Source organism: Centruroides vittatus, unplaced genomic scaffold (assembly GCF_030686945.1).
Source record: "Centruroides vittatus isolate TY-2023 unplaced genomic scaffold, ASM3068694v2 contig_885, whole genome shotgun sequence".
Lineage (NCBI taxonomy): Eukaryota > Metazoa > Arthropoda > Arachnida > Scorpiones > Buthidae > Centruroides > Centruroides vittatus.
The window spans coordinates 1510948-1525168 of record NW_027122577.1 but is presented as its reverse complement, the minus strand read 5'-3'; the positions used below and the strand labels follow the sequence as shown (position 1 = coordinate 1525168).

At 30.8% G+C, this 14221-nt stretch overlaps 1 protein-coding gene across 1 annotated transcript in view; it reads right to left on the bottom strand.

The window, feature by feature from the left end:
- Nucleotides 1-14221, bottom strand: part of LOC136983757 (adenylate cyclase type 10-like) — an 85434-nt gene that overhangs the window by 57792 nt on the left and 13421 nt on the right. Inside the window, exons 5-9 of the mRNA XM_067280600.1 lie at nucleotides 13311-13409; nucleotides 13172-13210; nucleotides 3552-3698; nucleotides 3264-3484; nucleotides 2877-3162 (exon numbers count right to left, since the gene is read on the bottom strand). Of these exons, the coding sequence (XP_067136701.1) occupies nucleotides 2877-3162; nucleotides 3264-3484; nucleotides 3552-3698; nucleotides 13172-13210; nucleotides 13311-13409 (792 nt within the window). The remainder of the gene's footprint in view (nucleotides 1-2876; nucleotides 3163-3263; nucleotides 3485-3551; nucleotides 3699-13171; nucleotides 13211-13310; nucleotides 13410-14221) is intronic.

Sequence of the window (14221 nt, the reverse complement as noted above, 5' to 3'; positions counted from 1 at the left end):
TGCTGAGAGGACCAACACATTCATTAAATATTGTTCGATCTGAACAAGAAATTTTACAACCGGAACAGGCGCACTACACACTTGTATGGGTTATTCCTTTTATCTTCTATCTCTCGGCAACAATTATTACACTCTGGGTGGAATATCCGTGTGGATGCAAACTGATTTGTCCAAAACCTGAGTCCAGCTACTTTCAACCCTTCCTTCGTTTACCTCCTTTGTCGGAACTTCCTCACTTTAGTATCCTTCCACTAGCGTGCTCCCCACTCTGTCCACGGTGAAGTCCCAAGAAAGAAAAAAGGTTCTCGTGCATGTTATACACTCCCTTTTATAACCCCCACCATCCGGGGCTTTTAGCCAGTCACGTGATGTCGTCACAACCAACCCCAGACCAACGAGTGGTTGCTGAAGACAGAGGTACGCGACAAACGGAATGTTTTACAAAAAAATATCGCGACAACGTAGGGATCCAATGCAGGACCGATCCTGATACACACACAAAATAAAAGTAAAAAAATATACATATAACAAATTAGTGACAGAGCACTACACTATTATTATTATTAACTTTAATTATTTAAAATGGAATTATTGTAAATATTAGATAATGTGAGGTGATTATCAATCAGTCAGTCATCACACTCATACAACTCTTCAAAATTAAGCAGTAACCTTTTCTGAATACTTTACATGTTACTATATATTTATGTAATACCTTGTCACGGTTATCTCATTATGGAATGTCTTAAATTTACTAAATACTTTTCCTAAATATTCTGTGCTGAAATGAGGGTGCATCTTATGAGTCCATGTGTCTTTTATAATGTAAAATACGATACAAATTTAAAATTATAAATGATAAATGAAAATAATTCTCTTTAGAAGAGTATTATTTTATATATTAACTACAAACTTGTATTATATATTACTTCTTTATGATTCTACACTTCTTAATTCTTAACAGTAAGGTGTCACCTGTTATCATAGAAATCTGATCTAGAACTCAATAACTTATCATGAGCAGTATAAGTTAGTACGTAAATTGAATTAATTTACTTAAATATAAAATTAATTATTTTTGATGTTATTTTTTAAAATATAACTACGACACTAAGATAATCAATCAAATAGATTTTAAAAATATTCAATTCTTTATTTATTATTTAAATGATGTAAAACAGTAACTCAAATACTTTATTTTAGCCACAAGTTTTAGTACATTTTGTATAATCTATATATATAATCGAGACGAGTTAATAATAATAATAATAATAATCAGCGCAGAGCCCAAACGGTTAGGAGTTGAAAGTTGAAATTTGGTACACAGTTAGCGTACGTCACGAAAACGCACACTAAGAAGGGATTTTTCGAAATTCTTCTCCACGGGGGAGAGGGACAGGATTAAAGCTTCTATATACATTATCGAGACGTGCCTAAACGGTTAGGAGTTGAAAGTTGAAATTTGGTACGCAGTTAGGGTATGTTAAGAGAACGCACACTAAGAGGGGATTTTTCGAAATTCCTCCTCACGGGGGAGAGGGACAGGATTAAGTCTTAACACTTCCATTGTTGATGGAAGTGTTAAGTAACAATGGAAGAGTGAAGCAACAATGGAAGTGTGAAGTAATAATGGAAGTGTCAACAATGGAAGTGTTAACAATGGAAGTGTTACGTAACAATGGAAATGTTAAGAGCCCAAACGGTTAAGAGTTGAAAGTTGAAATTTGGTACATAGTTACGGTACGTCACAAAACGCACACTAAGAAGGGATTTTTCGAAATTTCTCCCCACGGGGAGAGGGACAGGATTAAGGCTTAACACTTCCTTTAAAAATGGAAGTGTTAAGTATCAATAGAAGTGTTAAGTAACAATGGAGAACAAGAGAAAGCGACGTGCAAGATTCACGAGCGCTGGAGAAAAAAAAAATAAAAAAAGAGTAATATGTTAGAACATATTTGATTTTCAAATTTAAACAGATTGATTCGGTTTTTCTCGACCCTTCTTCTTTAGAACATTCGATGAAAATCGAACGATATAATCAGAACACGTCGTGAAAATCGAACAATATTATAATATCCGATTTTCAAATTCGACCTTTCATTAGAAATATTTAGTTTGTTGATGAAATTACTCTTTTTCTTCTGTGACTATAACGTAATAATCTTAATCTTTGCTATCATTACTTTTGCCCGAGCAACGCCGGGCCTATCTGCTAGTATTTCTATAAAATTTAAAAAAAAAAATGTTTTATTTTGCATACAGCAAACATATTCAAAGAGAACAATTTACATTTTTTCTATTCTTAATTCTAAACTCAATAAGATGTGAAAGTTGCTTAATTCTTAATTGTTTTTCAACATTTTTTGTAAAAGTAAATGAATTCATAATTTTTTGTAAAGTTTGATGGTTTATATCAGCGGTTTCCCAACCTTTTTTTGACCAGGGACCACTTTGATTTCGTTGTTGTTAGCAGGGACCACAAGGTTTAAGAAAAATAAACTGTGTCAATCTAAAAATAAACTTTTAACATAAGTAATTGTTAAACTCAAGAGTAACATGCTTTAACAGTACTATTATAATAGAAAACATAACATTTTTAGTAAAAATTAAATTCAGCTTGTATCAATGTGGTAATAATAATTTAAAATGAATAAAAGTTTTAAATCTTTCGTGGACCATATTTTATCTCTTGTGGACTACTGATTGGGAACCGCTGGTTTATATATTTAGAAAACATCAAACTTTACAAAACCAAAACATATGAATATTTTTTTCCTTCCATCACATTTCATGAGATAAAGATATAACATTTAGAAGCATTATGGAATAATAAGATTTAAATATTTTTACAGAATTTAGTTTAAAAATATACATACTTTTTTGTTTTCTTTTTTCTGGTAATTCTTCAGATTTTAGTTCTTCTTCTTCTATGTACTCAGATCTAATTATTTTAATACTGTCATCTTTAATTTCAGATTCTGTACTATTTAACAATTTAAATTTAGATTCTTCTTCCGGTAAAATTGCTTCTTTGTCATGTCCTTTATCTAAATTAATCTGTTTCACCTCCCCATTTTTACTTGTTCTTCTTAAGCGTTCTATTTTAGTTTCGTATTTTTCTTTATGTGTAATTTCATTGTTTTTTAATTCTCGATTCTTTAACTAAATTCAAATTAAATAATGAATAAAAAAAAACTAGAAAAATATTCTTTTTCTTATTTTTAAGTGATTATTTTTATATATTTTGTTAAAAATCTACTAACTAATATTTTTACATATTTGTTTTCATTTAAATAAATAGCTTGATATGTAGATTGATGATGATTTAGATTTTTCCAAGCAGCAGCAGTCAAAATTACTTCTCCTGACAAACACAAACATTGTGCTTCTTGAGCAGACAATATTGCTGGACCAGTAATTATTAAATCTATACATTCATTCAATTTTCCTCCTAATAAAGAGTAAAACTTTCCAACAGAAAGGCCTGAAATGATGAATTAATTACATATATTCAATATTTCAAAATAAATAAAAAATTTATTCAGTTTTACCAAATTTGATAAACAGTTTTGATTCAATATATGTTTTATTCATTCCATATTCATTTACTATGGAAAGTGCACATTTTGCCGCATCATCTGTTATATTTGTAAAATCTGAGTCCTTTTCAGTTGTCCATATGCAGAGAAAGGTATTACCTGTTTATAAAATGCAAAAGAAATCAATTACCATATATAAAATAAAACCACAACTAGAATATATAGTGTAAAGAATTTATCTCTACATTATTGTGTTATGGGATATCAACAAATCACAAGTTTTAATATAATTTAATATATGATAAAACAAACTTTTTGATTTTCTGCAGTATTTTAATATAATAATAAATGTTTTGACCTGTTCATAGGTCTTCCTCAGTTAAAACTTAATGGAATATATAAATAAGCATTTTTATTTACAAACTTAGAGGTTTGTAACAGAGGACACCAACAAGAACAAAGTAAAACGGTGATGTAGCAGGTGATACACTGGCAAAATCATCAAATGGGATTGAGACAGATGTGGCTTTATTAAGCCTTGTTATTTATTTTTCTTTTCTTTATACTTTCCTTATATTATCTTCCTGCGGTAAAAACTGTACTTCAGGCTTCTGTTTACTTAACCACACTGTAGTTAGTTGACCCATGTGGTCTGAACTGTAATAAAACAAAAGGGGGTGGCACCCGATCGGTCGAGGGTTACTGGCAGAGGAGAGAGGGAGATTGGAACAAATGAAAGGAAGATTTTTGGGGAGAGAGGAAAGCAGGACAAGCACATAACAAAGACAATTATTAAGAAACGGATCCAAGGTTTTTTTTATTATTATTGCCAGTCACCCCTTTGAACTTTTTCATTCTGACAATTCCTGTATAATTCTTATCAACCTTATCTTGCTCTAGGGCCCTTTACTTTGTAAATTTAGTTAAACTGTAGTTAAGCTAGACATAAGTTAGAATAAGTCCTTTGTTTCGTCGGTATGTGGAGACCAATTGGTGATATTGTTACGGGTGGTCCCAAGTGTCTTTGTAAGTTAGTGAGTGTGTACAATTGTTTCTTTGGAAACTATCGGTGTTAACTGTAATTAATAAACTTTTTTAAAATTTTTATCAAAGCCGAGCTATTCTCAGGATTCTGTTATTTATTACTCGGCTACACAGAGAAGCAGTCAAATTAGACTGTTAATCCTGGCATCCTGTCGCAGACGCCATTGTGAAATTACGGGTTTTACAAAAAACCAAGAAATATATATTGTGAGATTAAGATGTTTAGTTAACAACCACAAAGAGTACTCAAACAAAGAAAACATTTATTTATTTTTCTATCGCGATGATGTACAGATTATTAATTTAGATGCCAGGCAGTCTCAATTCCACCACTCAACATTAAAGACACTTTTTTTCTTATATCATCCACAAATTCGTAACCGAAGTACAACACGCAACAAAAGTATATGTCTGATGGCGAATCGAGCAATTCGATCTTGTAATACACTACTTACTGCTAAAAATTAATCTAGAACTAGTATCTAAAACTAAATCTACAACTAAGAAGAAAGACAGAAAATAGGACAGGTAAAAAGGATAGAAAAGTGAGTACCCAAAGTTCTTTCCTTGTATCCAAAAAAAAGGGATGGTCACTAGCACATGTATCCAGTGGCGTAGCATACTGGGGGCGGCAAAATTTCACAATTAATAATAATAATACAATACACCTGTACAATACACAATAATAATGATTGTTCTTGCTGAAAAGTCCTTTAGAATTACTGTATATTTTAGTCTTTTAAATTGAGATACCTAAATAAGGAGGCAGCAAATTTTCCTCTGCCCCGGGCGACTGACACCCACGCTACGCCACTACATGTATCTATTCTGTTGGTTCGATGCATCCGGGCCTTTTACCTTACTTCTTCCAAAATAAATCTCTGGATTCTAACCCTTACATTTTCAGCTCCTTCCTTTTCTTATTGTCTGATCATCAACACTTTCTTCTTCGGTCATAAACCTCTAGTCCATCCCACAGAGAGCTAAGGCGTGCTGGAATAGCCAAACTCACGTCTCTCCTCTCCGAAGTTCAAACCCCAATTGTCCCCACTCCCTCACAAATTGTACTTGGGCTGTCAACCCCTTGTTTCACTTTGACCATATAAGGAAAGATATTTTGAACAAGAAAATTCTAGGAAGAACAGATAATAGAACAAAGGGGAGAAGCTATACAGGAGAAATAGAAATAGAGGGAAAAATAAAAATATAAAAATACGTGTATGTAATTACATAATACATATGGCATACAGCCACAATATAAATGAAGAAAAACTTTAATCTTTCTACCCAAAATAATGTACAGGTTGTTTTATAGGATGCCAGGTAGTCTCGATTCCAATATGTGATATTCGTCACCTGAATTATTACACTAGACATATAACTTGACAGTTTTACACTGCGAGACAATAACTGTAAAGCCTCTTATAATCTTAACATTGGTCTCGTATCGTATTACAAATGATATAAAAATAATCTATAACTAAAATATACATCTACACTTATATAACTAAAATAAAGAATAGGGGATAGAGCAGAAGTAGGAGAAAAGAAAGGGAGTACCCAAATCTTAGTTCCAGGATCCTTACGAATGGTCAGTTGTGCTTGGACTCTTTCTCAAGTTGTATATCGGGACATCCTGTTCTATACTCGATAAGTTAGGGTTTATGTTGTAACAAGCACAGTATATCCTTAAGTCCTTCAATAACTTATCAATAACCTTCTACTCGACATCTCATGTCTCTCGTTTCCTCCGTACGATGCTACAACGTACCAGAAGGGTCGTCACACACGTCTGTCCATGCCACAGTCTGAACCTCAACTCCTCTCATACTCTCTCTTTTGCCCTCAGAGCTGCATACCCTCCTATTGTTCTGAAGATTTTCTATGACCATATATGGAAAGGAAGTTCGAATAGGAAAATTCCAGGTAGAACAGACAATAGAACAAAGGGGAAAACTAAGAAAGAGGAATGAAAATAAGAATAAAATTAAAAAATACAAATATACGATTACTATATACATATGGCATACAGCCACAGTAGAATGTTATATGCTGAATATTAAATGCAGAAATTAAATGTAGAATTTAAAAAATAAAACCTGCATAAATTTATCTGGGAGGATGCCATAAATATAGATTGTATATTGAAATGTAATCTAAAACCATTTAAAAACTACAAATTAAGATTTAAAAGGAAGTGTTGTACACCATAATTTTAAGTTAGTATAGAATATTCTAAATTGTAGTTTCTGTCCTCGATCCTTATCATTTCCAGTTTCTAAAACTTTCTCCTGCTCTTTATTTCTACTTTACTCAGTTGTTGATTGACATTCTGAACCTTCCTATGGGGAGAGTAAATACTTGAGGGCCTAAATGTGGAAGTAACAGTTTATCAAAAAAGGGAGAGGAGAGCACAGATGAAGGTCAATCTGGACCATAGTGAAGAACCTAGGAGTTTTCTGAAGGCTTCATGCCACCAGAGTCCTAAGGCTTAAGACAATCATTGATGAAAACAATCTCCATTATCCCAAGAATAAAAAAGATATATGATAACCTTCTTGAAAAGAAAGGTCGAAATCCCACTGGGAATCAACTAAAATAGTCATCTCAGAAACAAAAGGATCAATCCCTTTCCTTTCTCTATTCTCTTCTATCTTAATTTCCCATTCCACATCTTTAGGCATACGTTAGTTTTAAAAAGTAAATTTCTGTAATAAATATCGTGCCCTTTTTTATTATTGTAAACGTGAAAACCTCTTTTTTTGTCACACAGGTCCATCTGCTGGACCCTTTTGTTCTTGGGCAGAGTTGGGCAAATACCTTAGAGTTGGTATCCAAATTTCTTTTATTGTGCATTGTGTTATCCAGTGGCATAGCTAGGGGGTGTGGTAGGTGCAGTCCGCACCGGGCCCCTGGAAAGCGATAGGCCCATGGGGGCCCCAAAATCATAAGTAAAAAGACCCGAAAAATTTTTTTGGGGCCCCCAAATCTGGTTCCGCACCGGGCCCAGAGAACTGTAGCTATGCCATTGGTGTTATCTCAATAAATTTATTATTATTTCATTTTTTACTGTCTCAATATTGTTGTATTATCACCTTAGTAGTAATCAAGCACAATTGCACTTTTCACAGAAGTTAAAACTATGATAAAGTAAATATTAAATAACTAAAATATTTTATCTGTGTAAATCATTGTCAAGTTTAAAAAATTTTTCATGTTAAAAAATAAAATGATGATATAAAATGACATTAAATTATAAAAAATAGGTGTTTAAAAAGTTAAAGGAAAGATTTAAACCAAGAAATAAATATTTACTAGCAAAAGCAGATAAATATTTATTTCTTGGTTTATTTCTATAAGTATTTATTAAATTGAACAATTTTTATAATTCAATTTAATAAATACTTATATAAATAAAAATACATAAAAGTGATAAAAATTTAAAAAACAAATAAATCAAGTGTAAAAGTTATAAGAATGAGTGCAAAAAAACCATACTGAGCAACTTTTTCCGTAGTTTTATCAAAGTAAGAAAAGTCAAAGTATTGTGTAATAGTGTTAAATAATGATTTTCTTTAATAAACTCTCAATTAGATTAATGCGTATTACCAGATCTCACTTAAAATTAATCCATCATTTTTTGGTGGATGAGTTAATTTTAAATGAGATCTGACAATATGCACTAATTTTTATGAACAAATAAAATTTCCTATAACATTTCATTATATTTCTATTAACAAAAAATTTGATTATAATCAATAAATTAAAACAATTACAAACTAAATGCAATGAAATCATTCTACTACTACTCCTAATATCTCTTTTTATATACACTATATACAGTCAAACCTGTTTTTGTGCGGTCTTTTTCTGTGCGATTTTTTTTGTGCGGTATATGAAAATTTCAATCAAATTGGAACATAATTGACTCCTGTAAAATTTTTAAAAACTCTATTGGTTGTTTTCTATGACATCAGCAGGTTTTTTCATTTTTTATTCAGTAAAATTTTTTTCTCATACGTTTATTTCGGTTCCCTCTTATTTTAATAGCATAAAAACCATAAATATGTTTTATTTGAACAGATGCGGTAAGTTAGCTCCCCTCCAGCTTTAGACTGCAGGTGTGAAATTTCACCCCTTGTTAAATGAAATAACACTTCCTGCAACTATATTTATCAAATAAAATCATTATTTAACGATTATTTTTAACTTTTTAATGTTAGATTCGTATTTAAGTGGAAATAATTAATTAATATAAAAATTAAGATTCTTAGAGGATTTTTTTCCCCATTAGGTGTTGCAGAAAAAGGCCCAAGGAGTTAAAAAAGCAATTCCTAGTTATTTCATACGGTTTCGAGTTATTTTCTACATGAGACTTTTTTTATGCGGTCCCTATTCACCGTATAAAAAAAAATATTTTTTTAATTGTGTTGCGAAAACTATTTTTTATAGCCACTTGTGAAGTTTTGCGCGATTTTTTTTTATGCATTTTCTTTTATGCGGTCCCTATCCCCCACATAAAAACAGGTTTGACTGTATATAATATAATTTATATTGTAATAGATTCTCCTTTTCCTTCTTTCCCTCTTCAGTATGGCATTTCCCGAAAGAGAAAAATACAGTGGAACCTCGGTACACGACCTTAATCCTTTCCTGATGTTTGGACTTAATAGAATGTATACCAAACAAACCTTTCCCATAAGAAGTAATGTAAAAATGATTAATCCATTCAAAAGTAATGTAAAAGAATTAATCCGTTAAAAGCCCTCTTGATATGGTATATTAATGGGCTTGTAAAATAATTTAAACACTGTTTGAGCACATTAATAAAAAAATAAATTTTATTATAGATTTTTAAAGTTATTACAGTATATTGTATTATATTATTTAAATCATTAAATCAAAATCAAACCAAATCAAAGTCTCCTTAATACTAATAATCTGTTTAGAAATTGATTTAATTGAACGCTGCTATATAATTGACCAAGACACTTCTGTTTGTCGATAATACGAAATACAACTAGCAAAAATGCGAAATGGAAAAATACTTAAGAAAATGGCTGCCACGAGGCATGCATATAAAAAAAAGTATGGGAACTGCTGCTCTGAATCAATGTAGTAAATTCGGTTCGTTAACTTTTATGTAACCTATGCAATTTCTTCTAAATTCAAGTGCAACGAACATAAAAATGTCTTCTGATTGTACGTCTCAAAAATTGCTTGTCCCCTGGATTGCGGGGCAAAATTGTTATGGCCTTGCTTTTTACAATTTTGACCAATAATATAACTATGACTAATATAATATAACTTATATTTGAAACAAAATTTCATAGATATTTTTGTAATTTTCTATAATGCACACAATTTTCCACGAATTCACCACTCACGCTGACATTTTTTCGCAAATTTATTACTATCTTCCAACTACAATCCCTTTATGCTTTCTATCGGACAATATGTATACCACGACGTATGTTGCAGGACGACATTCTGTCACACTGCTATTTCGAAACCTTAGCCACAGTGTGACGTATTTCCCAAAAACTTTCGAACTCCAAACAGTCCGATGACAATTTTTTTTTCGTTTTCGTTAACATTCTGAAACAAAATTACACTTTTACTGCCTTTGACCAGTGCATTCCCTACAAGTTTTTAACAAAAACTAACGTAAAATTATTGTTACGCTATTCCTTACGACGTCATGAACTGTAAACATAATTGAAATGTCACGCACAGATAATCCCTGGTATCTGAATTATACAAAATTAAAAGCTTATTGAATATTTTTAGTAATGACTTAAGTGGTTTATCGTAGAAATTTCGAGTTAATAAGTGATGCGATTGATGTGATGTAATACTCAACTAACAATACTTTACAATTGTTGTTTTTCATATTGTTTGTGGAAGAAATAAACATGATTTTTATTGTTGTTTCTCCTTAGAAAGTTTTCAGCAAAATTCTGTTTCGGTAAGTCTCACGGAAGTAAGTAATCCTTTGTTTTTGTTTATGTATTTAATATTGAGTATAAATTCTAATAGAGCATTGACCCGAAACATATTTATGTCTTCAAGTTGAGATATTTATACAAATTATTGTTGAATTAAACTAGCGAGATTAATTTATAAACAGATTTTTGTTAGATTCAAGCTTCTTTTCGTTCAAATTGATATAATTACCCTCAAATTATTAAAATGAAGGTGCGTATATGTGCAATAGTTTAGACAGAAATCAGTTGAAAAATAATGTTAGTTCTCTTAACATATTTTATGTAAATTATAATTTTCTATGCAAAGTAGTTTAATTCTGAGATTTCTAAGCTATATTTCGTGTTTGATTAACAATACAAAGTACAGAAAATAAAACAAAGCATCTTATGTAACAATGAATATGCAATGTTTTGATTATATAATTGATAAATAAAGCAAAATTCTGCCAAATATAGACAAAATAAGAGACGTTTTATTCAGTTAAGTCTAATTTCAGTATCAAAGTGAAATAAAACAGTGAAAGGAACACTATCGCCAGGGTCAGTGTCGTCAAGAGATTTGTAATTTAAGCAACATGAATTGTGTAAGTTATATTCTTTTGTCTTATAGAACTTTTTTCAAATTTTTACAAGAATATTACTTTCAGGTTGACGACCTTCAACTTGAAATTTTACTTAAAAATTTCTCTTCCTGACGCCAGATAAAAGAATCGGGACAAGTAGCCAGGATAAGTAGCATAATTTCAACACATTCTTTTCATTTAATATCGTAATATTTAATTTAGAAATTTTAAATAGGAATAATTGGATTTTTTCCAATTCCAATTAGTATATAAGCTTGTATTTTAGTAATATTTTCCGTTTTAATTACATATAGCATTTCCACGGAACACTTGTTTAAAATTCTTTTAAAAATATCTTAACGTGTAGGACAGGATATTTCTAAAATTCTTATTCTACACGTTAGACACACAATAAACATTGCAATGTTTTCCACACATTTCCACAGTACATTTGCAATATTTATAATTTATAGTTATTTATGTTTTAAAGATAATCTATTATTCGTTGCTATGTTTATTTTTAAATGAAAAATTTGTATTGAAAATTTGCATTCTTCAATCGGAAAGTTTAAAGAAAATGACATAAAAATTAAATTTTAGTAGTTTATTTTGGTTTACCGAATAAATCAAATAGCAACGAATATCCAGTTTTATTCCCGATTGTTATTCTGTCAAGCAATCGGGGTCAGTTTCTGGAAATCAAAAAACTACCACAAAATGGGTGTCTCCTTGACGTGGCTTTGTGGCTTAACGTGAAAAAATTTTATCCAAGTTCTAAAGATAATATTTTCCACAGACTAAGAACACCTGACAGAAATTTCATATGTTTTTAATCCCTTTCGCAACATTAGCAGATTTAATAATGTCTTTATTTTTCACAATTGTCGATATCGTCATTCTTGAAATACAGTATGCAACAGTTAAATCTCGAACACGCATGCCACCTTCATATTTCTCAACAATCTTTTTTTTCAGTTCCATTGTGATTCTAGTCATTTTTTTAGTTTTCTGTTGCTTTTCATTTGCCTTTTTGCAATTGATAATTAATAGAAAGTTTTACTTACTAATTAAAATCAGAAGAAATTTAACGAAGTTATAAACTGTGGCACCGTGAACATCTAGTCTGGTCTAGTACACCGATAGTGTACTTGTTCATAGATTGCGCATATAATTGAATTAAGTCGTATACCGAGCAAAATTTGTTTCATCCAAACTGGACGTATTCTAAAGCAGACATATACCGAGGTTTCACTGTAATTTATTCCAGGAAGTGCCATACTGAAGAGAGAAAGAAAGTTCCCAAAACACATAGTATATGACATTAATAAAGTAAAGATAGTCTGACAAGGCACATGTTGATGTAGATCAGTGTTTTTCAAATTTTTTCATTGAGTGGCACCCCTGATTGAAAAATAAAAAATCGTGACACCCTTGACTAGCAGTGGATCTAGAATCTAAATAAGGGAGGCTAACGAGCCAGATGAACCTTTTGTGAAAACAAATATTACGCGCAATGCTGGGGTAGCGAGAAAAATTTTAAAAATTGACAGTTTGAAGTAGCATTTTAGTGCAAAAAAAGCATTTCTACGTGTTCAAAATCAAAATTTAAGTCTCAATGGACTTAAATTTTGTCAAATTACCTACATGTAAAATAATAGTCTCGCTATTGTTTTTTAAATCTACTTTTATTATCGGCCCTAAACTTTGCGACACCCCAATCGTGGCACTTTGGCACCCCAGTTGAAAAACACTAATGTAGATTGATGTTCCTTTTCTAAAGAAGTAATTCACAACATAAAAATTACAATGTGATTACAAAATACAACTATTCTTAAAAATTCTTTTAGAAACTTTCATTTATAAAAAAATTTCTGAAGATTTTTGAAAGCAAATATTATTTAGTAATTTAACTTATTAAATAATAAGTTAAATTACAATATAAATTACAAAATAATTTAGCCAGACATACTATATTTATATAATATATTGTATTGTATTGTATCTAGAATGTTTTACTAAAAACTTTTTAAGTGCTTACCTGTAAATCTGATAATATCACCATTTGCTGCCATTATTTCTGAAAAATTGTTTTATACATCATTATGATAAGATTAAAAACATTAGGGAAAATTTATAATCGACATTTTAAATTTATTCATTTGAATTTATAAACTTACTTGTAAATATTGGTCCAAAAAAATTATTATACATCATAGAAAGCTCTTCAGTGCCATTCACGTCAGAAAACAAAAATTTTTCAATTAATTCATCACTACCTAAAAATATAAATTTCAAAATTCATTTTAATTTAAAAATTTTCATCAATTCACTTTCATAGTCTTTAATTAAGATTTTTTTGGGTTTATATTCACTGTGAAACTACAGACTATTAAAGAGAATTTAAAATTGAATATAAAATCTGCTAACCAAAATCTTCTAAATGTTCAAGACTTAGATAGTGTGGCATTCATGCTCCAGTATTATTGGGTTGCAATTTGAAAAAATTGTAGACCTATGAATTCCCACTGTCTGTCTGTCCTTCAATAATCTCAAGAACTGAGTTAGATAGATGAAAATCAAGATCAGAAGTTAAAAGCTTAGGGGCAGGCAGCCCCATTTAACTATATACAAACACTGGAAGTCATGTTATTTCAATTCAAAAATTTTCCCCTGAAAGGTGTCAGATAGACGACTGGCATGACTCTATTGTTAGCAGGAAAGTATAATATACAGGGCAAGACACTACTGATTTGAGGTGGAAAACTTATATTTTAAATGAAATAAATTAAAAATATGAATAAAAATTGCAGCCCAGCAATGTGATGATTTCAGAATAAAATAATTGCTCATCTTTATTGATTTCATCAGTTTTCCTTGATGTTTTCCTTGGAAAATAACAATGTAATATTATTTCCAAAACAAGTAAAATGGTAAAACCGTATTTGGGACAAGACTATGTCTCGGAAACTCACTACTAAGCGGAATCACTTTGACATTCAAGGCGGATCTAGTTCTCATTCTCCAATCTTCTTTGGTATCGCTGGTTTTGAGCATGATCATTCAAACTTCGCCGACCACGACCACGAGG